At 44.4% G+C, this 27,015-nt stretch overlaps 1 protein-coding gene across 3 annotated transcripts in view; it reads right to left on the minus strand.

Moving 5' to 3' along the window:
* Window positions 1–27,015, minus strand: part of NT5DC3 (5'-nucleotidase domain containing 3) — a 53,291-nt gene that overhangs the window by 16,264 nt on the left and 10,012 nt on the right. For all 3 annotated transcript variants that reach the window (XM_074326226.1, XM_019728490.2, XM_074326227.1), the window contains 8 exons: window positions 21,282–21,466; window positions 12,092–12,166; window positions 11,572–11,627; window positions 6,159–6,249; window positions 5,082–5,219; window positions 2,973–3,033; window positions 2,439–2,541; window positions 2,202–2,303 (listed from right to left, as the gene is read on the minus strand). In XM_074326226.1, the coding sequence (XP_074182327.1) occupies window positions 2,202–2,303; window positions 2,439–2,541; window positions 2,973–3,033; window positions 5,082–5,219; window positions 6,159–6,249; window positions 11,572–11,627; window positions 12,092–12,166; window positions 21,282–21,466 (811 nt within the window). The remainder of the gene's footprint in view (window positions 1–2,201; window positions 2,304–2,438; window positions 2,542–2,972; window positions 3,034–5,081; window positions 5,220–6,158; window positions 6,250–11,571; window positions 11,628–12,091; window positions 12,167–21,281; window positions 21,467–27,015) is intronic.

The raw sequence follows: 27,015 nt of genomic DNA on the forward strand, positions 1-27,015 counted from the left end.
GTGAAATACTACTCGGCTACTCATTGGGAACAGACAGGAGATCCACAAATCTGAGAAAGCCTGAAACCGAACGCCACCACATCCCCCGGCCCAGGGCAATACCTCCCAAACTGCGGACCCAGGGAATCCAAGGACGTGCAGTGGAGAAAGAACTCTAAGATCAAATACGTTTGGAAAACACTAAGCACTATGTATCTATATGTCCCTCTTAAAAAAATTACCGGTGGCTGTGAAAAGGCCTCCTGTAAAGAAACTGTCTTGAACTCAAGATTTCCCAAATTTATTTGACCATATGGAAAATATCTGTTTTTTTTCAAAATAAACTCTATTTTACAAAAAAAAAAAAAAAAAAGAAAGAAAAACATTGAAATACTGCTTTAGTATACTTATCCAGCTTTGTACTTGAAATTCAGCCACTCTAGCTATAAAACCAATCAGAGGATCAGATGAACTATTTTGATAGAAAATGGGAAATAAGAATCAGGACTCATTCCTCACCCAGGGAGTGCTAGTCCAAAGAACGAGGGGCTTGTTTGCCTTTATTTTTTTAAGATAACACCTATTTGGATTGTTCTTCTGAAACAATCCAAATATATATTAGAAAAATATAAACTCACTTCAAAGACTCTGGAAAATGCAGAAGGTATTATAATGGAGAAAAGGAAAATTACCCATAATTCCAGCACCTAGGTATAAACACTTAACATTTCAGTAGACGTCTTTCGGTCTTTATATGTCTGTTATCTTTCTTTTTTAATGAATATATAAAATGAGGATCCTTTGTGTATGTCAATGATACCTTTTATCTCTAATGCTGTGAGCAATTTCCCATGTGATTATTCTTCATACATCATTTTTTACAGTCATAATACATGCTCACTGCTTTTTTCCCCCAAAATCCACCATTTTTATGGCTGCATAATATCCCCTCATGGATGTTCCTTTAGGGTGTTTCTGACCTTCATCATTATAAAATAACACATGGATGAATACAGATGGAGGGTTATTCAGCTTACTCCAGCCATCCAGAACAAGGCAAAATAATAAATGGCTGCAGTGTGGGAGGGCGCTGTGCTGGGATCTGACCACCAACACCCACCCCGGGAAGCGTCCAAGACACGTTTCTGCCACTGTATGTACACATGACAAGGGATAGGAGGGCCATGGTGAAAGGAGAGATGAGGTCCTTCTGACCACACCCCAGCATCTAATAAGAAAACATGGGAGAACGCTTCATCGGTGACAAAGCAGTAAGCCTGTGTGAATGGCTGTTTCTGACCAGCTCTCTAGTTTTTCCTTCATTCCCTTGAATGCTGTCTCTACACATGTTTCTTGGCTTTGCCTCTTCTTCTAGGAGTCACTGACACTTGGAAAGCTGGGAATTTAATCCAATCAACACTAACTACAGAGCCCTGCCTTATGACAGACCACCTAGCAGATAAGGAAAAGGCTACCAAGTGCAAAATTGATTAATGTGGATAAAAGCGTTTCAAAATAGGCCATTATTATACAAATATGAGCTATTTTTATAACCCTTGCCAAAGTAACATTCCACACTATTGACATTTGGGGGAGATAACTCTTGGTGAATAAGTATGTCTCACATATTAAAAGATATTTTAGCATCCCAGACCCCCACCCACTAAATCCTAAGAAGAAACCCCAATCACTGTCACAACCCAAAACCCCAACTCCCCTATTCCCCAAGACTACTGGGATAGAAAAACATTCTGTAAGTCTTGTAAATATTTACTCCACTTGATGCAAAACCTGTATTGCAGAGTTTTGCAAAATCCAATTGCAATTTTAAAAGCATCATTTCGAGCTCTATTTAAAGAGCTACCCACCAGGTGGTTTGCTATTGCTGTTGTTTTGTTACGCTTTACAATGCATCTGCCTCAAGAAAGCTAATTTACCATGTGGCATTAAGTTTGGGTTTTTCATTGTTGTCAATCGTTTTCTTAACTCCTGACTCATAGGACCGAAGCAGCCCAAGTTGAACTGAGAACCGTTTCAATACATGTAAGGTATCTGCTGTGAACTAATCTCACCCTCCTTCCAAGTACTTGTTCAAAGGGTTAAAAATCAAAAGCTATAATTTCAGATGCTTGTGCTTTTCCATCTGGATTTCACCAAGACACACTGCGTAAGTATTCACAGCAGCAAATGAATAAAATCTAATCCCCTCGAGAGACACTCACCTCCGCTTATCGTTAAAGAAGTTTGGCTTCTCGGCCTGAACGATGACCACGTCAAAGAGGTCCCTCCAGTCCTTTCCAACGATGTAGCTCATCCCTTTGTCCCTAGAACATGTCAGCACAGTTAGTCCAACCTTAATGGGAATTCACTGCTTTAGCAATTTTTTCTTTCAAATTTCCAACTGTGAAATGCAATACGAGACGTGAGCCAAAAGCTAGCCAGGAAACAGAACAACTTACACAAAGCTACTGGGGCTGTTGGTGATGAGAAACATCTTCTTGCCGTGATCAGCCAGTTTGGCCAGCACTGCCCGGGTCTGCTCGGAGTAGCAGATGTACTTTTCTAAGAGCAAGAGAAAAATTCACACACAGATTCAGAGTGAAGTCAACTCAATCTGCCAATGGCTTATTGAATGGGATCTACAGGTCCAGTGCTGTCCTGGGCACTTGGAGGAAGACAAAGAAGCCTTAAGGACGCTTGGTTCAGGGTGGTCTACCAGTCTCCAGTGCATCAGTAGCCAAGATCCTGCCTCCTCGGTCTAAGTGGAAAACATGAAGCGGCTGCAAGCTGCTAGCGCTTCTCCTCTGAGTCCTGTCAAGTTCAGAGGCACAGGGCAGGGATGCAGCTGAGATGCAAGGACGCAGGGTCCTTACACAGCACTCAGAAAGGGGCTGCAGCTCCTGCTCAGCACTGGGATGAAAGTATAATGGCTGCACGACTGCAGGGCAAAGGGCAAGGCTGAAACGATCTCCACGGTGACGCTGAGCACGTACCAATATCCGCTTCGATGGCTCTGTACATGATTCCTTTGATGTGCACGTCTCGAATGGAATCCTGTCAAATGTACAACAGTACAAGTGAAATGGCATTCATGAAAGTGTCTGTCACTAAAAGCCAAGCACCAAATGAAATCTAAATTCTCATCCATCTATCACAGGTGGCCCCCCTTGGAGAAAACTTCAGTTTCCATGGTGATAGTGGCAGTTTCCAATGCAATTTTTCAAAAGGGTCACTTGGAGGAGGTAATTTATGTAAATAATTCTGAATAAAGCCCCACCTGATAAACTGTAATAATATGCAGTATCATGAACAAATGATTCCAAGTCATCTGGGCAAAGGGCATTACTGTTCTTTTCATCTTTGTAACCTTTCTCTAGACCCCAAAAGCAGGTTCACTAATCTGGAAAAAGGCAGAGACGATGATGGGCTCCTCCTCTCTTCAGTGCTACCAGTGACAGGAGGAACTGCCAATGAGATGGTAACTCAGGCAGAGCTGTGGTCCAACCTGCAGATACCAGGAGGAGGGGCAGCAGCTAATCCCTTTGCAGACCCCAGGGTGTGGCAGCCTGAGGCCTGGCGGGTGTCAGAGCACAGTCCCCCTGGGTGGCACTGGGCAGGTCCTCTACACAGGTGGTACTCCTGGAGGCGCATTGAAATTTTCTGGAGCCTGTGGCACGGGACTGGGCTGCAAGTAAACTGGGCCATAAGCCTTAGAAAATTGGTACATTTCTGCCAAGAACGAGCACCTATGGACTGTAAACTCAACCTCAATTGCCTTCTAGCACAGGCTTGTTTCAACTTCACATGGGCAGAAGGCAGTGGTTAAGGGCAAGCCAGAGCCAAATGTCCTGGCTTCAAATCCAGGCTTTGCTAGTTACTAACTGTGTGCCCTTGGGTAAGTTACTCAACTACTCTGTGCTTCAATTTACCTAGAAAATGAGGGTGATAATAACAGTATTTAACTCAAAGCATCGTTGTGAGGATTTAATTAGTTAATATGCATAAAGCAGTCAAAATCAGTGCCTGGAATATAGTAAACTCTGCATATGGGTTCACTGAGACAGTAATACTTATAGTAAAAAGCTGAACTTTCCAATAAGTATCTCCTCATGAGTGCAAAGTGTTACGTAACTATAAGTGAGTCTTAAAGATTCTTAAAGATGAAGTATTAGTGTGCACAGAAAGAAGAGAAACTAAATATTTAAATTCAGTTCAAATAACACCAGACTGAATTGAGAAAATAAAATTCATCTTTTGTCTTCCTAAAATCCACGATTTGGGGCAGTCAAAATTTTTAATTGAAAAAAAAAATTTTAATTAGTCATAAACATATAATAAAAACATCATAGTATATGAATAGGGATCTTTAAAAAATACAAATATTTAAATAAATATGTATTACATATAAATAAATACTTATAACTTAACTACTTAAAACATAAACATTTATAATACATGCTTAGAAGAATATATTAAATACATATATCAACATTAAGTACTAAAAAAGGTAGTTTAAAGAATATATATAAACACGGGTGAAAGCGAATATGAATTAAAATACATAAATAAAAAGTTATATAACTGAGGTGTGTATATCTGTCTGTCTCCCTCTCCCACTGGATTTTTGCACAGCTTCTGCGGGGCATAGAACTTTTGTGTGCAAGAGAAAAAGGCGCCCCCTCTGGGCAACTACAGTGTTGTCATCGTCGTCGTCCCTCTCCCCACCCCGCCACCACATCACAGCCTGAGACAGACACACATGCCATGTCTTTGTGTGAAGAGTCACCCCCCCCCTGCGGGCAGGCGGGGGGTGAGCTGGGTACAGGCTGGGTACCCTGGCCCTGGCCTTTGGTCGGTAAGAATTAGAAATCCAGGTGACAGCATGAGCACACCCTTCCTTTAACAATAAATCTGACTGATTTCCAATTCTCTGTAACGTGACATCTTTCCTACAATTTTCAGGGTTAAACTGCAAATACGAGAGCTCCCAGGCGAAGGGCTATTTCAAACACCTCAGCTACAAAGGAAGCCTAAGGAGCCTGTTAACTTCACTGAAAAGCTGAAAAGGACGCAGCATCATCATCTCTCACTGGCGACACAACCTTGACGTCTTTGTACAGGTGGACAGGCTCATAGTCGATGTTGTTCTTCAGAAAGTATTCGTTCACGCAGGACAGGAGGGTCATCTCCGGCAGGGAGAAGATGTCCATGAACTGCTTCATGGTGTTTCCGTGGGAACTCTGCAGGCAGGGAGGACACTTTAGAAATGGAGGCCGACACCCCAGCAGAGCTCACGACTCTCCTGGTCAACACCTGGATCCCTCGTCACGAGAAAAGGAAAGTCTAACAATAAAACGTGCAAATGTTCACCTCGTTTCTTACCATTCACGGCACAGCTGACGTCTTACTCTAAGCGGAAGTGGCATATCCAAAGAAACGCCCTGATTTCCCCCCAAAAGTCTAACCGCCCCCTCCCCCTTCCCTTTCCACTCTCCTTTGTGCTCCGTCCACCACCCAGCTCACACTCTTTCAGCAAACACAGAGGAGAACCAGCAAACAGATCACTGCCCGTGGAATGGCAGGAAAAGCCCCTTAACTCTCCTGAATTTGAGCCTCTCACAACAGCCCATGTGTACATTTAAAAAGAGCCTTTCTCTGAGTGCCTGCAAATTATAATACTCAGTTTACCAGCTGACGGGACATCTCCCATTGCATTTTGACAATGCAAATAAGACAATGGCTCTCATTAGACAAGAAGCAAAAATTCAGAGAGGAAAGAGAACCACAGAAGTTAGAAAAGCAGAGGTTTCCCTTCAGGCATATCGTAACCTGCTGCCCTCAATCTCAGTGGAGGTGACAGCTGCTGCACTGACAGCCCCCAGTGACTTAATCCAGAAAGTGGGGACACACCAGGGAGGTGGTGACAAACAGGAGTAAGTACAAGGAAGGTGTAAGGCTTCGTCAGGTAAGGAGGAACGGGCTAGAAAAGAAGAATCATGAACAAACCCAGGAAGCCTCTAACATACTTCTCTCTCTCAAACCAAGGGTCTCTGAACAAATTTTCTTGTCAATTCCTTATGAACAGAAGGTCTAGTAGTTCAGGCTACAAAATCTACCAGGCCACGTTTCGAGAAGGAAAAGGACAGGCTGTTTTAAATAAATAAAGCATTTCTCATTACCTTTCCATAAAAGTCGCTCATCTGTTCCAAAGGCACGTGGGACCCCTCATACATTTCGATCACTTCTTCATCAGGGACAACACTGAGGCCTCTGGAAGAACGACAGGCAGCACAGTTAAAGAGCTCGACTGGAGAGAGCAATCATTATCAGACCTCTGGCAACTGCTGGGAGTTTTCCACCGAGGTGTAAGACGCTGTTCTCACAAGGACACGAGATGAGCCACCAGTGACTGCTACAAATAACAGGTGAGATGCTACTGCTATTACTACTACTGGCATTCTGTTGGTAATAAGAGAAAAATCACAGCTATTACTACAGGGCACCTACTATATGCCAGATACGAACTCCACACAGGCATTCACTTAATTCTCAGCAATCCTAGGAGGCAGGCACTATTATTCCTCCCATTTTCCAGCAGAAGCAACCGAGGTCATGCACCTGCCCAAGGTCACCAAAGTAGAAAGTGGCAGGTCAGGACTGGATCCCAGGCTTTGTGGCTCTTCAACCATTGCATCACATTTCCTCCCTGAACAAGGTACAAGGCCTTCTAATGACTTACTCAGGGGTGGGTGTTTTTGTTTTGTTTTGTTTTGTTTTGAATGCTTGTATTACATTAGGGAGAGAAAGGCCAATTCTGTCTCCATCATCCTCACACCCTCTGAGACTCTACCCTAAGAAGGTCAGTGCTGAGATGAAGAAAGTCATACACAAGGCTCGGGTGGACTAAACCCCGTGACACAAGGCAGGAAGCCTGGGCCCCACCTCTGACTGTGGTGACCCAAATGCTATGTGACAGTGAAGGCCAGTGTCCTCATCTGTAAAGAGCCAAGATAACACTTGCCTGCCTCCAGGAGCTGCAGGGTAAGCTGCCGATGAATTGAGCTCCTCCTCAGAGGGAAGCATAAGTTCTGGGGTCAGAGTGGCTAGATTTCACCCCTGCCTCTGCCACCCACACTGCGAGCAGGTGCTGTCACCTGGGACTCAATGGTCTCATATTTCTACACCTGGAATTGCCCACTCTAGAGTGTTACGAAGGGAAATGTCTGCTCCGCTAGAAGAGCCAGTACTTGAGAAACAGACTCCATGATGAGGAAACCACAGAATGAGGGATGGAAACTCCACGCCGTGCTACAGCGGGAGTATAACTCAGTAAGAATTTTAGTTACTAATACAAATAGGTCGCTGAGCACACAAAATCACTTGGCCAACATTAAAATACACATACCATAAAATATAACTTATGTTTGATATGTCACTTCAATGAAAATATAATTTCAGACTCTTTCTTCCATTCTCCACCCTCATATTACTTTTTAAAATATCTGAGTGGATTCATTAATATTTTGCCTCTGATCTTGATTAACTTTGAAAACAAAAGAGGTACTATACTTCCATTTATCTTTGCTCCAGAAATCAGATAAAACACTGGCACTGAGCCAGATCATTCTAGACGGTGACCTTGGGAAACAGCTCTGGCTAAAGTAGCAGCAGTCAGGCGTGCACACCCCTAAAGCTCTAACGCATAGAAAGAAAATGGAAAAAGTCAAAGAGGTCTTCTGGGTGACATTTCTCTGCCTCCACACAAGGCCCAGCGGCCTTGCAGAAGCCAGTGCTACCTCTCAACAGTCACAGGCACCTGGCCACACAAGCTGCGTCCTTAAGGCCCAAGTAACCAAACGTCCACTCCAGAGAAGCGGAGAAATCAGTCTGCTACAGTCAGCTGAATTCCACGGGAGGCACCTCCCACAGATGGGGCGCCGTGCAGAACGGCTGTGACAGGCTCAGGCCGGCTGTCGCCGCACTTGGATGAAGCCTAAACCAGCACTGAGATCAAAATGAGAACTACTTTACACAGCCCTGTGTGGTTATGAGAAATATAAAGGTTAGGGGCACAGATCTGAACGAGTCTGCCCGGGGTTCAAATCCCAGCTCCCTAATGACTAGGGGGTACTGCCTGGACAAGGAATTTGACATCTTTGGGTCTCAGTATCATGTTTAAAATGGGAACAGTAATAGCATCTACCTCCTGGTGTTACTGAGAAGATGAAATGAGTTACTGTATGCAGAACAGTAACTGGGATATGGTAAGCGCTATCAGAGTTCTGCTGGTGGGGCTGTGATGGGAACAATCACCCTAGCTTTTCTCAAGGTTCCAATTAAGAAACGAAAATGTGGGTACAACATGGGAGTGCAGTGGAGAGGCAGTATGCCACCTCCTCTGCCCAGCAGCACCCACTCCCGCGGCCCACAACATAAAATTCAACCTGATACAGGAACGGCAGGTCCCAGGCAGCGGGTCTCATAAACAAGTGAGGCTGAGATAGAAGCATTCTTCCCAGCCATTCGCGTATTCCTTACCCTTCTGAGGGGAAAGGGAAGAGAGTGACGTTTATGCATGCCTAGGATATCACTGTTCCTAGTATGCAAGACAAGCTGCCCTCAAGGTGGGCACTAGAATCATGCCCATTTTACAGAGGAGCAAACGGAGGCACTGAATGGTCAGGAGGTTGCTCAAGGCCTCATGCATGTGAGCGGTGAGGCCGCAGTTCACACTCAGGAAGTGTGACTCCAGAGCTCACACACGCACCTCTGCTACCTCAGCCCACCACACCCCGTGCTCAGCGACCTTCCCAGGACTGAAAGCTGAGCTCCTTCCCCTCTAAATGTCCCAGCTGGCTCCTCCTGCCTCACTCTGTCCATACACCTTCACACAATGGTGACTGTATCTACAGGAGAGAGCAGACAATTCGAGGATCATGTGACTGTAGAAGAGGTTGAAAGGGGAGGAGAGGCCTCAGCACATGTCAGCCCTGAAGGAGGGATGAATGAGATTTCGGGAAGCAGAGAGGAACGGAACCAGCATGCTGGCAGAACGTCAGCATGAACAGATATTGAGCAGTGAGAGAGGAGAACTCACAGGAAAGGGATACATGTGCTGTTTGCACCTGCCCGACACCCGCTCCCTCGGAGGCGGGTGGAAACTGCTGGGAAAGAAACTCCCCTTCCCAGGTCACCTGGAGCTGGAGGGATGGAAACCTGGTATTGCCATGGTCACCACAGGGAGGGGCCTGCCTGAGAGGGGGCTAACTCAGAGAGCAACAGAGCCAAGAGATGAAAAGAGTTCTGACAACAGCAATCTGGCTCCTGGAGCCAGGGGAACCTGCAACTGGCCTGCCCTGGGGATGCACAGTTAGTGAGCCAATACTGTGGTTTTCAGCCAGTTCCAGTTGCAACCAAGAGTCTTAACCAACCCAGGAAGTGAAGGAGCTGTGTATGGAAGAAGAGGTTTAGAGAAGGGTGACAAAAGCTAAGAGGTTTGGGCTCTGTTCTCTAGACAGTGGGCAGCCACCCAGGATTTCAGAAGAGAGGAGGGGGTGGCTGAGGGCAGTGCTTTAGGTAAGTCAGTAGAGCAACAAAGTCCAGGACAGACTACACTGCAGAAAACTGTAAAAGCCCAGGAGAGAAGGGAGAAGTGTCTGAGTCAGGGAGCTGCCGGCAGGAACACAGAAGGAGGGATGGAACTGCAAGTCCATGTGGGACTTCCAGTGAACACTGAAGAAAATCACAAAGGCCGTATCGCACGCAGGCCAAAAGCACAGACTCTGGAGCCAGGCTGCTTGGGTCTGAATTCTACTTCTGTATGGCCTTGGGCAAGTTGCTTAACATCTCTGGGACTAGTAAGTACCTACCTCATTAGATACTTGTAAGGTTATTTTGAGGAGCCAAAGAGTTAACACAGATAAAACCCGTATGGCAGTGTCTGTCCCACAGCAAGACTCAATATTTGTTCATTGCTATTTGTTAGTACTAATATTATTGTTATTCTCATCACCACCACCACCTCTCCTTTCTCCTAAAACACCATTAAAATGACAATAAGAGTCAAGTATAAATCGCTCAAAAGGTCAAAGGAAATGAGGGCAAAGACATCGGTAGAATAAGACATTTCAACATCAGTAGACAAGACAAATCATAGATGAAAATGAGACACTTGACTTAGCAACACTGAGAACAGGGGCCTGCAACAGGAGACCAAAGAGAACAACTGATTAACCACCACAGATCCCCAGAGAGGCTCAGCCCTCGGAGGCACCAGGAAGCTACTCGAGGATGTGCTCCAGCAAAATGAGAAAGTAAAACTAGAAAGGGGAAAACACAAGTCCAAGGATGAGCAATCAGTGGAGACCAGAGAAGGAGGCAGCTGTCCATTTTTTTAAAAAGTGAATGATAGTGTTCAAAGTGTTTGAACTGTTGATAAATAAATACATGTTTGGTATTTGTGATGGAAAATTTAGAAAAACTAGGGACACGTACACAGAAAACAAAGCGAATAAAAAGTGAGGTTATTATTAAATCTAAGAAAAACCTAACACTACCAGGAAGAAACAATCCCAGCGCACAACTTGGTTTAAGACCTGCAGAGTCATAATGCAAACAATGATGGTGAAATAACCAGCTACGGACATCTTAACGAGGTTAGGAGAATGACAGAGAAGGGGGCGTGTGAGCAAAAGCGCCAAATCCTTCTCTCTCATAGCAGGGATGATGACCAGAATTAATACATTAGGAAACAGAAGTACCAGTATGAGCACACTTATTAGAAATAGGAAGAAAAAAAATTTTTTTAATCCAAAAAGAGTTTTTAAAGGGATTGGGTGGGGGAAGGGAAGACAGAGGACTGCTGTTGTCTGCTATGACATTTTTTGTACTATTTGATCGTCACTGTGTCTGTGTTTCACTTGGATAAAAACATTCATTTTAACAAAGAACTTGTGAGAGAAGAAACTAAGATATGCACATCTCTTTTTTTTAAAGTACAACATATGAATCTAAGTACAAACCACACTTCTGAATCCCACCCCTGAATTTGAGAATTAGAAAAGATAAAACCCATCATTTTCAAAGTTCCAAAGATTTCTGACTGAGCTACATGCTTCTACTAATTCTAATAAACAGGGAATAAAAACGTCTTACTATCCAAACTACTCAACTACCGTGGGGGGAACGAGAGCCCGCTCTCTCACCTGACATCCCTCCCCAAGCACACTTCCTCTCCAGGACACTAGCTCAGCTGGCCGGCCGGCACCTCTGGGAGGAAAGCCAGTCCACCCTCTCAGCCTCCGGAGAGCCCCGCAGGTGTCTTAGCACATGTCCACCATCCTCTGGGCTGCAGTCATTCATTTCCTTGGGTGGCTTCCTATCTTCACCCCAAGCTCCTTGAGAACACCCTTCTGAGCCCAACCATTAGCATCTAGCATGGTAGTAGGCCCCAATGAATGTCTCCAATGAAGGAGGAGGGAGGGAATGATTCACAAAGACACGCACTGCAGCTCTCCTCGTCACTGGACAGTCAGAGACCCAAAGCCACTTGGTTACTTCGGGTGAATTAAATTTGCCTCCTTGTACGCTTACCTGTAGACAGTTCCCAGCTGGATGTAATGAAAAGCATCAATCTTCATCAATACTGCCTTCAAAAACAAAAACACAGGCACAGGTAAATAATGCACAACAATTCGCATATGTAATGAGGATTCTGGTGTCATTATAAATCATACCAACATTAAGTTGTCATAACACAGAAGCACACTGTATGTTTCTGAAAGGTGTCGTTGCTGATTAAAGCACTGTGCAACTCATTAGTAAGGAAATGGCCTACCTGCAACAAAAAAAAAGCTGACAACTGGCCCCTCCTCAAAACACCAAAAAGAACTACCAGAAATAAACGCTATCTCCCAAATTACTAAATGCATTCATTTCTCATACTGTGTATTAGAAAAGGGCTTAATCCAAAGATGTTTTGAATAACTCAGTTCTGCATCCCCAAAGAACATAATTTAAAATTAATTCATGTGTTCAGCAAAGGAAAACACCAAGAGTACGTTTTATTCCCAAACACCGTTAAACTGTAGAGAAACACGAGCGTCAAACCTACCCGCTGCACATCATAATGAAGTCCACGAATTGCAAAATCAGGGTCGTAGTCATAATTCCTGATCTCCACGGGGTACTGAAGAGGAAGAGAGGAACCAGTTTTAGCGAACAATATACTGAGTTCAAGGTGGTGTCCAGATTTGGTCCTTGTCAAAGGCTGAGGTGGCTACTGCACTTTGGTGGGAAGGTGGGGTGACATGGGACAGACCACCCCACGTCCCTCTGCTTCCAGACCAAGAGGCCTCTGGCGCCAGAGCCCTCCCTCCTGCCCCATTCTGTTTATCTGCCCGGCACATATTCCCCCAATTTCTCCTGTCTTAACTGCCTCTTCCCCTCCCTTCCCTCTGCCCCTGGACTCCCAGATCCGAGACTCCGGAAACGTTTCTGCTTCTACCTCCCTTAACACACTGTCAACCATCCATTCAGCTCATCTGTGAGCACCTCCACGTCACAGGCCCCCAAATGGCCCTATTACTAGGTTTCATAAAGACACCTAAGCTGAACATTTCTCAAAAGGGCCCCTCCATACAGCTTTCATCACGTTCCTCATCTGGACAGCTGTCCGCTGCTCACCCTCCATGGGCCGGAGGGACCCTACAGCTGTCGGTGCAGCTCCCTCCCACTCAGGCCTGGAGAGGCCCTTTCGCAGCACGTGCTTCCCTGTATTGCTCCAACTCTGACTCAGAACATGCCCCACTTCTGAAGGCAGCTCGGCTCCCCTGGCATTTCCTGGTTATTAAACCATTCCTCAAACTCTGTAAAAATCCCAACTCCCTCCTTCTCCACTGCACCAGGCATCTCAGTCCTTGCCGCCCTCTCCGAATCTCAGAAGTAGAACACCAGCTACCCCACAGGCAGCACCAATGCCCCGAGCACCCCAAGCCCTGCCGTTCCCATTTTATACAGGGGACATCAGAGGCACTGGATGGAACAACCTGAGCTGGGCCATGCTGGGGTGCGGTGGGCAGGGAGTCGGGCTTGGGCCTCTACCCTCAGAGCACAGCCCTGCAGGACAGAATATCTAGTCCTGACTCTAGAACAGGGAGTCCAAACTTTTTTCAACGTTTTTTACCGAGGGCCATATGCGGTAAAATACACAAACAGCCGGGCCACTCACTCGAGGTGAAGTACGTATTGCCTCACCTGGTTTATTTAAGTAAACTAAATATATTTTTGGAATTTGCTGTGGATTAAACAATGGATTGCAGGCCGCAGTTGGCCCGTGGGCCGCAGTGTGGACACCCCTGCTCTAGGGAGACTGTGTCACCAGGATCTTCCAATCATGATGCAGACTGCTTAAGAAAAAACCTAGGCAACAGTCAGGATGCACAGGAAGCCTCTGTGCAGGACTGCACCACTCATGTTTCATGGCCAGGGTCACACTGGCATAAGACATTGCCTGGACCACAGGCTGAACCACATGCAGCAGGTTTTCAATTCAAGCTGCACAAAGTGCTGACTCAAATGTCACATTTGGGCTCATTTATCTGACACCTGCCACGCATCCCAAGAAATCACTGCATGGTATTTCCACCACGGGGGGCGTGCCCAAGAATTCTGAACACCGTGCAAAGTTCTGCATTTTTACTAACATACTTCTTACACACACACACACCCAGAACCCAGCACACGGCACCACAGTTCTGCTTACGGAGGTGAGGCCCGGGGACACCCCCCTCTGGAGCCTCCTTTAGACTCGGAAGTGATGAGTCAGGGAGGGAGCTATTAACACATTACTGAGAGAGGGGCTTTTACTGAGCACTGGCCATGTGCCACACTCATAGCCACACTCATAGCCACTTTCTGTGACTTTATTTACTCCTCACTCCCCAAGCATGAAGGAGGCAGGGCACCTCATGTCCGTTTACTGTTGAATAACCTGAGAGGGAGCGTCAAGGAGCCTGCCCAGGCTCACAGAGATAACAGACATTCGCGTACTGGCCGAACCCAAGTCCGCGTCACATCCAAGTTCCCAGCTACTAACCTTGACATTACAATACTGCCTGCGAGCGCCTGAGGTTCAGATGCCTATAAATAGACCCGTTTTTCAGAGGTCCCAGTATGGTATTTAAAGTAGCCTAAATTATGAGTCTAGTTAAGAGACAGAGTAGAAGAACCACCTTGCAATCAATTCTGAACCAACCCTGAGCCACCACACTGGATGCTCACAGCCTCCCGTGACGGCCGGTACTGCCACCGGAGGGCTCAGTGAGTTCGCTGAGGACTCACCGTTTCCAGCTATTTTAGCTGAGACAGCACGTGAATGAGAGAGCAAGTGCATGGACACTCTGTACATGGACTGCTGAAAAGTCTGGGCCTCCTTCCTTGAACAGGGCTTACCTGGGCTCCCCAGCAGGACACAAATGTCCTAGTGAGACACGGCCCCGCACCCACTCATGTTCCCCTGCCTGTTGCTCTCGCTGTATTCTTAGGGAGCCACTCCTGCTAGATACACAGTGGTTTTCCAATGGTCCAGAGACCGCAGTAGACGACCTGGAGAACTGACAGCAGCAGCTGAAAGAGCCTCCGTGGGACAATGTTGTCCTGAGGAACACAGGCCCCAGGGCTGAGGGACCAGGTGTCAAATCCTAATCCTACTATGTGCTACCTGTGTGACCTTAGGCATGGCCACCTGCCATTCTGAACCCCTGTTTTCTCATCACCAAGGTAAGAATAACAAGAGTGCTACCCTATATGAAAGCAGAGAAGATCAAGCCAAAAGATGCCTGCGGGCTGTCAGAGCAGTTTCCAGCTCAGAGTGAGTGCTCAAGGAAACCGAGTTGCTTTGCTGTTGGGAATCGAGAGGCCTGGGCTCTTAGGCCGATGTTACTAGCCTCTGCTACTCTACTCTCCTGGAGGACTTCAGGTGAGTCGCTTAACCTCTCCAGGCCTCCTTTCTATGGAAAATGAAATGGTTGGACTGGGGTGATTTCTATGCTCCACTCCTGTCCCTAAACTGATTCCCCATAAAAGCAGCCACGTCCAAAATGTCCTCATGATGGGCCCCTTTAACACACACACACACACACACACACACACACACACACACACACACAACATCTCTAGGAATAACCAGCAACAGTAATATCCTGTTGAGGAAGCCACAGCTGCTCACATCAGCCAGGTCTCCCTTCTCTCCAATGGCCTATGACTAGATTTTCTGGACTCTTCATAGTTTAGAAACTTTCCACCAGCCTGAAAAACATGACTCACCCAATGTGTCATGAAGATTACAGGCATCCGTAAAAGCAGAAAGAAATATAAACAATAAAAGACTTTTACTTGGGATTTTTATTAAAAATTTTCCTTTTTGGACCCAGTCTGGTTTCCTTCAGTACCTGGATTTGGTCCAATTCCAGGAGACTCTGGGCAGGCTGGTGTGTGGGGTCAAATAAAGATGTAGGTTTCCCCCTGAGAATGCTACAGAATTGTCCCTTACAGCTTCAAGGAAAGTTAAGACTAAAACACTGCAGACAATCCACGTGTTAGTCCCCATGTAATTCCCCCAGTTCTGCAGCTTGGCCATGCGCCCCTTTCCTTGCTAATTACAGAGCTCTGGCCACAGCTATGGACCTCGGCATTACAACACTGCCTGTGAGCGCCTGAGGTTCAGATGCCTATAAATAGACCCGTTTTTCAGAGGTCCCAGTATAGTATTTAAAGTAGCCTAAATTATGAGTCTAGTTAGAGACAGGGTAGAAGAACATAAAAACAAAGCTCTCCAAATCCACACAAAGTATGAAGCAAAGGCAAAACGCTCTGCATCAGAGTGGTGGCTCCACACCCAGCACAATACTGTCACTTAACTGGAATTCAACAAAGAAATCAAGTATTTGTCAAGCACATACTTTGTGCATTAGGAATATGGTCATGAACGAAACTGACACAGTCTCTGCCACCGAGAAGTTTCCATTCTACTCAGGAGAGGCAGGGCATAAGCAAATAAACACACAAGGCAGTGATAAGTACTACAAAGAAAATGCAGTGTAAGGGTTCCGAGACCTCAAACAAGAAAAGTGAGGAGCAAGGCCTCGGGCCAGGAAAGGTGTTCCAAAACAGAGGAAACAGGAAGTGCAACGTGCAAAGGCCCAAAGGGAGGAATGTGTCTGGCAGTTCAAGGAGGAGCAAGGAGGCTGGTGTGGCTGGAGCAGAGTGAGAGCAAGCGGGAGGGGAGCTCGGGAGGAAGCTGGGGCCAGGGAGCGTGGAAGACCTTCCGGCATTCTGAGTGTGATGGGGAGGCTCCAGAAACACTGAGCCCATGGGTGACGTGATTAATATTTAAAGGTTCCCTCTTGCTCCTGAATAGAGCAGACTAAGGGGGAAGAGCAGAAGCAGGGAGATCAGTCAGGAGGCTAGGGCACTGTCAGGTGGGAGGTGACGGTGGCTTAGACCGGCGTGGTGGCCGTGGGGCAGGTGAGGAGTGGATGGGGTCAGGACACCTTTGGAGTGAGTGAAAAGAGTCCACAGCTGCAGAGTGACTTCCTCCCATAGAGCACAGCATGGGGAGGCGGAAGAGAGTAACTGTACAGTGGAGAGACCTCTGCCACACGATCAAGGCCAACATGACCGGTCATAAATCATGTTGACGGCATGGAGCCTCGGTAAGATGTGGGGACCACGGCACGTTACCTCTGTGGTCCTCCTCCTTCAAACCCATAACCCCAGCCTAACCATGAGAAAAACGTCAGACAAATCCCAAGAGACGGGCATCCTAAAAAATACCCAATTAGTACTGTTCAAAACTGTCAAGATCATCAAAAACAAGGCAAGTCTGAGAAACTGTCAAAGCCAAGAGGAGCCTAAGGAGACATGACAACTAAATGCAATGGGGGGGAGGGGGTCCTGCATGGGATTCCTGGATCAGGAAAAGGACATTAGATAAAAACTAAGGAAATCTGAATCAAGTATAGATGACTTTAGTTAATAATTTATTAACACTGGGTCTTACGTTGTAATAAATGTACCCCAGTAATGTAACATGGCAACATTAGGGGAAACCAGGCAGGGTAGACAAGAGCTCTCTGTATTACCTCTGCAACTTTTCTGTAAACCTAAAACTCTTCTAAAATTAAAAGTTTGTTTATAAAGAGAAAGAGAAAGGACCCACAGCATTTGCAGAGAGTCCAGACGTGGAATACAGGAAAATGTGGGGGTCACAGCGAATGTTAGGTTTGCACTGAACAACCATGTGAAAACCTGGTGATTAACGATCAGGAAGACTGATGAGGATGCGAATTTGGGAGACGAAATCAAGAACTCTTCAAACACTCTCTTTTTATCCTTTGGCGGACATGTGAGATGATGAAACAGGTGCAGTTATCACCCGATATTTTTTATTTCTATTTTTGTAAAACCTTGTTCTTACAAAAAAGAAAAAGGGTAATTAAGAAGGAGCTGGAACTTGTACACTTGCTTTTTGGGAAGATGCTAAATTGCAAACGTACTGTTCTATTACTGTGCATCTCAAAAGCAGATGTATTCCCATTTCTAGGACATTTAGTCTTTGGCAGGAAAAGCAGCACTAAACTCAATGCTTTCAACAGCATCTTAGAAGAATTTTTTCAAATCCAAAACAAGAGAAAAATCTGCACAAGCTTAATTGACTCTATTAATATGCCTGATATAATTACTGTTATGATATGCTTCTTTTACCAAAGCAACAAACAGACATAATGGGAATGAAATTTAAGTGGGCCTAAATCCAGAAGCTTTTCTAATCATAATGATTGCACTTTTTTTCTATCTATGTCATCTCTCTGTCCCCCCAAATTTCATAGATTTTTTTTATCTTCAGAAATTTTTACTCTTCATGAATATTTTATTTTCTTATGAACAATAGACTGATAAGGTAGCAACGAAAAATGTTAATTTCACAAGGGGAAATGTGGAATAAAGGAGAGAGCATTTGTGTCCTGGAAACAAACAGATCTAAGCTCAAATCCTGGTTCTGCCTCCTACCGGTCTTCATAAGCCTCAGTTTCCTCAGCTGTAAAACAGAGACAATATCTATTTGCAGGGCTGTCATACAGGTTAGAAATGATAGTAATAATAGCAAACATTTACTGAGTGTTTTCTATGTGCCAGGCTCTTTACGTAAATTAACCCATGTAATTATCAAAATAACATTGTGAAGAAAGTACTGTTACTGTACCTGCTTCACAGAGGAGGAACCAAGGCCCAAAGAAATCAGGTGAATTTCTCAAGATTACCTACGAAATAAGTGGTAGAAGCAAGAACTTGAACCCCAGCCGTCAGGTTCTAGAACCTGTGCTTTTGGCACCTAGCAGACAATCAACAGACGGTGCTGTAGTAACAATGACCTTCATTTTATAAGTGATATTAGAGTCACAGCAAATGCTGCAGACGCCCTGGGACGAGATGCCAGCACCAATGTACCCCTTCGGCTCGATCTCCCAGTGAGGTGGTGGAGAGGTGGTGTAGGTTGGCAGACAGGAGAGCAGGGGCAGGACCACCTGGTTCTTATTCTGCTTCCACCCTCACAGTGGAGAGAAAAGGACCGTGGGTTAGACAGAAGAGCATCTCTTGAACGAATAGAGAAATGCATCTACATGGCAAGTGGCCAGATAGGTTTACATCTGGTAAAGTGGCCATAATAAAGAAGGCTGGCCGTTGGGGGAAGGAAATTGTTATTTTTTGGCAAACGCCATTCATTTCTGCATTTTGAATGACAAAATTAGTTGTTTATTAAAACCACTAATAACCAAAAGCTGAGGGGATCAGGAAATATACCGCATCAAATGGTAAAGATCCAAAACTAATGGAAACTTTGGCGGCATTAATAAAGGCATGGTATCCAGAACCAGAGAGGTGACAGCCTCCCCCTATTCCACACTCGTCAGACCCTACCTGTAGTAACCTCTCCAGTTCAGGGCTTCACATATAAGAGGGAACAACCAGAGCACACACAAAGGAGGGTGACCAAGATGATGAAAAGACTAGAAAAGAGGCCAAATGAGAATGGTTAAAAGAATTAAGAATGGGGGTGGCCAGTTAGCTCAGTTGGTTAGAGCGTGGTGCTGCTATCACCAGGGTTGCCGGTTCGATCCCCACATGGGCCACTGTGAGCAGCACCCACCTTAAAAAAAAAAGAAGAAAAACTAACAATGACCAGTCTGGGAAAGAGGAAAGGAGAAGTCTTGGAGGACCGGTCTATATATGTAACATCCAGTCTATTATTCAATCAAGTTTTAAGTTTCTACTCACACCCACCCAGCCCAGCTTTGCTGAGAAATGCCTTCCAGACTCCACAGAAATATCACCTTCTTTGTTGGTTTCCCAGTTCCCTCAGGCAGAAAAAGTTGTTCCAGCCATCCTCCACACATCCCTCGCTCTGTTCAGATGTCGGTAGAGGCCTCCACCAGGTGGCTTCATAATCCATCTGTCTACCTGACCGACTCCCCCACTAGACTGTTGGGTCTCCTAGGGCAGTACCTGGGCCCTTCTCATCTTCATCCTCCCTGCTTCTGGTACAGGGCTTGGCATAGAAGAGGCACTTAGTAAAGGTCTAAGGAACGTGTGAAGGAATGAAGAAAAGGGATGGTGAAAAGCGGTATGAAGGCAGAATTGTTCAACCCATGGAAGAATTGTTCAACCCAAATCACAACTGCCCCCTGGAGTAAAGTACTCTGGTCTCAGATGGAGGTTGGAGCTGCACCATGTGGGATGCTGTGGGGGTTCTCCAAGGGCATGAATCCAACTGACCTCTGAGGATGCTTCTCATCCTGGTTCCTGAAATGTGTACTCAAACTAGAGGAAAGCAAGCTAGGTTTTGAATGTTTCTCTTTTTCTTTCCTTATTCAAAGCTCTCAACAATACTATGCATCAGAGGACATTCAAATGTTCTTTATAAAAGAAAATTCAAATCAGTGATGAGGATAAAACAGCGTGTAGGATAAGCCCTGACATTTCTTTCTTATAATGCAAGTGCCTGACTTAAGATTTGATTTCCAAAGCATCCATTTCAAAGAAGCATCCTCTTCAAATCTCGAATAAATACATTGCTAAGCACAGGACTAGATAGAGTCAGGCCACATCCCCCTTTAGAGATCTTGGTTGATTTTAACAAATGACCATTTGGGCTACTTGTTTTCTCTTCCTGTGCTTTAAATTCCTGCTTGTATGTTTTAAATTCACCAATAAAGAGTGAGCCCCCACCCTCAACCCCACTAAAAACAGAACCCCAGGCCCACACATGGCACTGTCTGGGGCGGTCTGTCTCCTGCTCTCTCTCTCTCCACCCATGACCTCACTGTGTGACCCCAGATGTGCTGTGCAATTTCCAGGTCTTGTAAATAATAAACCTGACTCTTTTCCAAATCTCCTGATGGTTATTGCTAATGGCATCTTGCAATCATAATAAAAACCACAAGGACTGGTCCTGCCACAATACTGGTTCTTGATAGGCTGAGACCAGTACAAAATATATTGCCTACCATTTGAAGAATTCCTTCTAACCAGAATTCAGCAGGCTGCCACTCTCTCAGACTTTGGGAGAAAGTATGTCACTGCTCTGTCAGAAACGACTGCACAAATGTCTGTAGGTGGATCTCCGCTAATACATATCTTTTGTCAGAGAGACATCTAAAGATTAAAAAAAACAAAACAAAAAATAACCCAACTATCTTCTGAGTACAAAGTTTCAGTTAGGCAAGATACGTTAAGTTCTGGAAATCTATTGTACAGCATGGTACCTATAGAGAACAACATTGTACTGTATACTTAAGGTTTGCTAAGAGGGTAAATCTTATGTGAAGTGCTCTTAACACACACACACACGTGCACACACACACAGGGAGAGGGGGAGGGGGAGAACCAGGGAGGGGGAGGGGGGACAATAATACCAAAGGGGGCAGGAAGGAAACTTTGGAAGGTGATGGCCTTGATGGTGGTGATGATTTTCCAGGTGTATACTGATCCCCAAACTCATCAAGTTGTATACATTAAATACGTACAGCTTTTTACTTGTCAATCATACCTCAATAAAGTAGGGGGGGAAAAAGTCTTTCAGGTAGAGTCATTTGGAAGGGAACAAACTGCTCACTGAGTCAGCCACAATTTACTAAACGGCATCTACGTGCAGGCACCATGAGGCCAGGTCCGCTCAGCTCACGGCTATTCTTTCGATGTCTAAGAGACCGGGGAGGAAGATTGCAATGTCCCTGGGCTCTTACCCGGTGTTCATTGATGAGAAGGTCCCGAGCGGCATTAAATATCAGTGTGTGGAGGTGCTTTGAATAAAACACCAAGGTGTAGTCATAATCGAACCCATAGATCTCTATGTCCGACAGGCTCATCTCGTTGTTTGAGAAAATGGCATCTGGATTCAACAAGTTGTTCATAATAGAAGGAACCAGTTCTAGGAATAAAGAAAAAAAAATACATTATACCATATGATAAATAAGGGTTAGTGTGTTTCTAAATAAAATGAGCAAACTAAAGTGCAAGAGTGATTTGCTTTTCTTTGAAAACATGCGGAGTGAAAGGAGGCAATCACAGAGGACTACAAGTTGTATGGTTCCATTTCTATGAAGTATCTAGAACAGGCAAATCTATACAGACAGAGAGATTAGTGGGTGTTAGGGCTGGGGGGGGGATGGGGAGAAGTGGAGTGACTTCTAACGGGTATAGAATTTGTTTTTGGAGTGATGAAAACGTTCTAAAATTGATTATGGTGATGGTTGAAGAGCTGTTGTGACTATACTAAAAAACCTGAATGAAGACTTTATGTGGGTGAATTATATGGTATGTAAATAATCTCTTAACAAAACTGCTAAAAAAAAAAAGAATAGTTGCTTCAACTTCACAAAAAGACTTGCATTGTTCATAAAATAATACAGGTCAGTTACAGACGTTAGAAGATAAACAGATAATTAAATTTAAATGTCAAAAATCATGACATCACCCAGAAAAAAACTATTAATATTTTATGTATTTGCTGCCACTATTGTTCCATGTATATCTTTTACATTGTTGACCTCACACTGTATATACAGCTTTGTATTATACTCTCTAAATTTAATATTCTATCATGACTGTATTCTCCTATCATTACAGACTTTCTCAGAATATAACTTTTAAACCATTACATAAGATTTGGGTATCGTGTACCAAATCGGCCTATTACTCTTTGTTACACATTTAGGTTTCTTCGTATTTAAAAAAAAAACACTCCAATAAGTATCTTCATACATTAACTTTTACCCTTCCGATTATTTCCTTCAGATGGTTTATTAGAAGTGCGATGAACCCACAGCAAACCATCAGGGTTCCCTGGATCCAATAATACTAAGTTGGTGCAAAAGTAATTGCCATTTAAAAGGTTAAAAATAATTATAAAAACCACAGTTACTTTTGCACCAACCTGAATAGAGTTTCTTTTTGAGTACTTCTGACTATGTGTAAGCATAGCTACTTCATAATTTTTATTCTTCCTTGGAGGTTTTCCAAAAACTCATTCTATCTTACATTTCCCATGAGTCCACTGGACCCTTTTAAAAAGCTAAGATGCAATATGGGATGGCCGTGATCTTATTCTTCCAACATCTTGAAACATTTTGCTATTTTACCATTGCAGGAATTATTTCATCATTACCCATCAACTATTTCCATCTATGATAAAAAATAAAATAAAAAAGACTAAATTAAGAAAACAGAAGAATGACAGAAGGTTGCCTGAGACAGTACAATAGTAAAATAAATCCTCACTATGACATCGTCCTTCAGTTTCCTCATTTCACGGCCCAAAGTATATATCATTTTCAAGAAGGTATAAAAAAAGTCTGAAGATACCATCTTTGCAATCATTTTCTTAGCTTTCATGGAGCACAGTTGAAAATTCATAGTTTTCCATTTTCTACCCGTAATGGCAAAAAGAATAAAACTGACAGAAGACGACATTTCACAATTATTAGATGAGTCAGAAGATGAATGTAAAGAGATAGAAAGTGGCTCTCTAGTCTAATGATGATGGAGAAATTGATCGTATCAGTGAAATCTCAAGACTATGAGTCTTCAGCGACCATATCCCAGATGAAATTTCAGATCAAAGGCTGCACAGTATACTTCTGAAGACAAAAAGGACATCTGATAGTCTCATCCAGTTTTCCCAGGTAATCATTTAACAGTAAGAACCTCACCATGTAACATTTTGTGACAGGAACACAAAGCATCCTATTTTGCTAAAAGGATATGTGAAAGCATTCTTTCACCTTTTATGATGTTAGTCGACCATAATTTACTCGAAACAGCTCATAAGTAGACAAATGCTGGAGGCAGGTGACTTTTGGGAGACAGGTATAAAACCACCAACACAGGCACACAAAAACTGACCTGTCCATATCTTACTACTAAAATGGAACTGTCTGTACTACTCTTCATGTTACAAAGGACTGGCTCCATTATAATAGATAATATTTATTTACTAAGCATTTACCACGTACTACATGCGTTGTAAGCACTCTATATTGCCTCATTTAATCCTTACAACAACCTTATGAGGCAAATACTCTATTATCCCCATCTTATATATGAGGACACCAGAGGCACACAGAAATTATGTACTTTGCTAAAGGACACACACCCACTAAATGGCAGAGCTGGGCTTTGAACTGAGGAAATCTGGCTTCAGAATCTTTGCTGTTAGCTCCCTTCCCCAGGATATGGGAATCAACAAGCATTTGAGGAGGGCACACTTTTTTCAAAAATAAAATGGACTCAATCCTTAGTCGTTTCAGTGTTTACCATAGAGTCTACCGTGCTTCCTCTTTCCCTTTCGCTCACTTCTTTCGGATTAGCAAAGGCCTAGTTATCCTCTTCCGTTCTAAGGGCCACCTGACGTACTCAGAAGCTATTACTCTAGCAGCGTGACAGCTGCAATCAGGGGACAGTACCAGCCACAATGAATTATTTTCTTAGCATTTCAGAAGGCTCTTTACAGCTTTGGGGCTTGGATCCCTTTGAAAACCTCGCACAAGCTATATAGAGAATCCTCTCCCTAGAAATATGCACATATAGATTTTGCACAAAATTTCAGGGAGGTTGACCCCTGAAGCTTATTCATGTCTCCAGTTAAGTTGCTATGTTACACTAACTTAAAACCATGCCTTCACATCTCCACACAGAACTTCCAGGTCAGTGAAGGCAAATGAATGGATGGATGAACAGATGGATGGATTTCCCTCCCCTGACAATCTAGATATGGCTGAGTCTACTGAAAACTCAAATAGTCAAGAGTCACCAATTCCACTTCTTCATTAGTTTCTTTTGTCAAAATCAATGAGATGATAACTATGGCTTTTTTTTTTTTCTTTTGCAAATAAGACCAATCCAAGGATGGAAAACAGTAACATTTTAAGAAACCGGAAAGCACACAAGAACTAGTTGTGAGGAGGGGAGAAGCGGGTAGTCCCAAGCTCTTCAGCATGAAACACCAAAGACCTTCTGACCTTACATAATCAATGGGCCACCACAGATGACGCTATTTTCTAAATCTGACCATGTGGCATTGTCAGTATAAGGTAAGTGAAGCGGGATGGCTTACAGAATGACTAAAAGCTCTCCTTTCACAAATGAACTTTTCCAGGGAAGTTCTAACAGCCTGTTTAAATTAGAAGTTTATATTTAGAAATGGTGTTGGCAATGAAGTCTCTCTCCCTTTCTACCACCTGAGAAGACTACGTGACGTGCTCAGGAAACACTATTAAGAGGACTATTACTAAGAGCCAAAAGGTGCCCTGGAACCCCTCACTGGACTGAAAGCATGGGGCATATTAATCACATGACCATCACCAGAAGGCTTGGAGGTTTAATTTGTCATCACTAAAAATAAACAGGAAGAACATCAGAAGCTTAAAAGGGATCTCTACACCCCCTGCAACCACTTCAAAAAGTGCTAAGAATAAAACAAATACTTACAAAGCAAAGGAAAGAAATGTCAACCACTCACCAAGAGAGAAACAGTCTGTATAAACTGTAGACTCTAAAATATAAATGGACGGGACCTTGACTAGTCAGTTATGTACTTTCCCAAAGCAGAACAAAAGTGGGTACGAATTTAGAAAGTGAGTTCCCTTTGTATCTAATGGATGATGACAGCAAGACTATACATACAATTAGCACAAGGAAATGGAGAGACAGCTCTGCTGCTCTGGCCAATGCTCTGACCAGAGCCGGGTTCCAATGCAGCCACCCTCAGCTAAGGGCAAGGGCCCTTCAGGGGACAGTGTGGCAGATGGGGCACCCAACGGCCCACTCAGCAGCTTCCAGTTTCTTGTCTGCTAATCCCATGGAGTAACTGGAAAATGTGGTGAGCAACATATAGGAAAATATGTAAGCTTTGCGGGGTGGGCGGGGGGGGGGGGGGGTGAATCATTTTGTAGTAAAATATGCATCACACAAAATTTACCACCTTAACCATTTTTAAGTATATGGTTCAGTGGCATTAAGTTCATTCGTACTGTTGTACGACCATCAGCACCACCCCCTCCAAAACTCTTTTCATCTTGCAAAACTGCAACTCTGTGCTCATTAAACTATGTAATACCCTGTTCTCCTCCCCCGCCCCAGGCCCGGGACCCCACTCCACTTCCTGTCTAAATTTGCCTGTTCTAGGTACCTCAGATAAGGAGAATGATATGGCATCTGTCTTCTTATGATGGGCTTATTTTATTTAGCACACTGTCCTCACGGTGACTCCATGCCATAGCATGCGTCAGAATTCCTTTCCTTTTGAGGGCTGAATAATATTCCATGGTGTGTATGTACCACATTCTGCATATCCACTCACCCATCGATGGACACTTGGATTGCTTCCACCTTCTGGCTATTGCAAATGCTGCTGCTATGAATGTGGGTGTACAAATATCTCTTTGAGCCCCTGCTTTTCACTTCTTCAGGGTATGTATCCAGAAGTGTGAGAGCTGGATCACACGGTAATTCGATTTTTCATTTTTTGAGGATCTGCCATACTGCTTTCCATAGCCACTGTATCATTTTCTGTTTTCTTTTTTTTTTTTTTAAGACCACCACAGAAGAATTCCTTCCTTGCCTAACTTTTATTTTTACTACTGACAGAGAAATGAATGAAGTCAGTACTTAGGTACAGGAGTCAGACATTTCCCATCTAGTCACGGAAACATTTCTAAACTGTAAAGACCTGAGACTGGGAAATACAATTTTTGCCAAGGACTTCGTCCCCTTCAATGTTCAGAAATGCTAAACGACATCCCCCTCAATAGCGGCCTCCAGTCTAAAAGAGCAGTGTGTGGGATCGTGCTGAGGCGAAATCCAGGGCATGAGTCATGACAAGAAATATTCCTAATGTCCTCAGAAAGGCAGCGTGATGACTACTCAGCCCTTGGGCACATGGCACTGAAAAGCTCTAAACGTTTACCAAATACATTACTTGCTCTCAGCATTATCCCAAGAATGAGTCAGATCAAGACAGGAGGGGAACGAGGGATGGGCCTGAGAAAATGAGGTCCTACAGGCACCCTGTGGAAAGCAGTGGCTGTGCTCGCCCAGTGTGGCTGCACCATCTCCTGCTCATGCACATTCTGCTCATCTCTCCTTCCAGGCACATGGGGAGGCTTACAGTCCTCCCTCCAAGCCCCACCCCTGGCTCTGGCCAGCTCTGGTCAAAACAGAAGTGACAGGTGCCACTTCCAGACCACAGCACACTCCCTTTCCCTACTGTACCTATCCTGGCAATATGTGCTATGGAGACACCACAAGATGGAAGAAGCTGGGAAGGCTAAGCCACCACATGGAGGGCAACTGTCCTAGAGAGGTGCCCGAGGCCCCAGAAAACTTTGCATGAGTGAGAAATAAACTTTAGTTATAGTTGTCTGTAGTAAGCCACTGAGATTTTGGTATTGCTTGTCACTGCAGCAAAACCCAGCCTCAGCT

This window comes from Rhinolophus sinicus, linkage group LG02 (assembly GCF_036562045.2).
Source record: "Rhinolophus sinicus isolate RSC01 linkage group LG02, ASM3656204v1, whole genome shotgun sequence".
NCBI classification, from domain to species: Eukaryota; Metazoa; Chordata; class Mammalia; order Chiroptera; family Rhinolophidae; genus Rhinolophus; species Rhinolophus sinicus.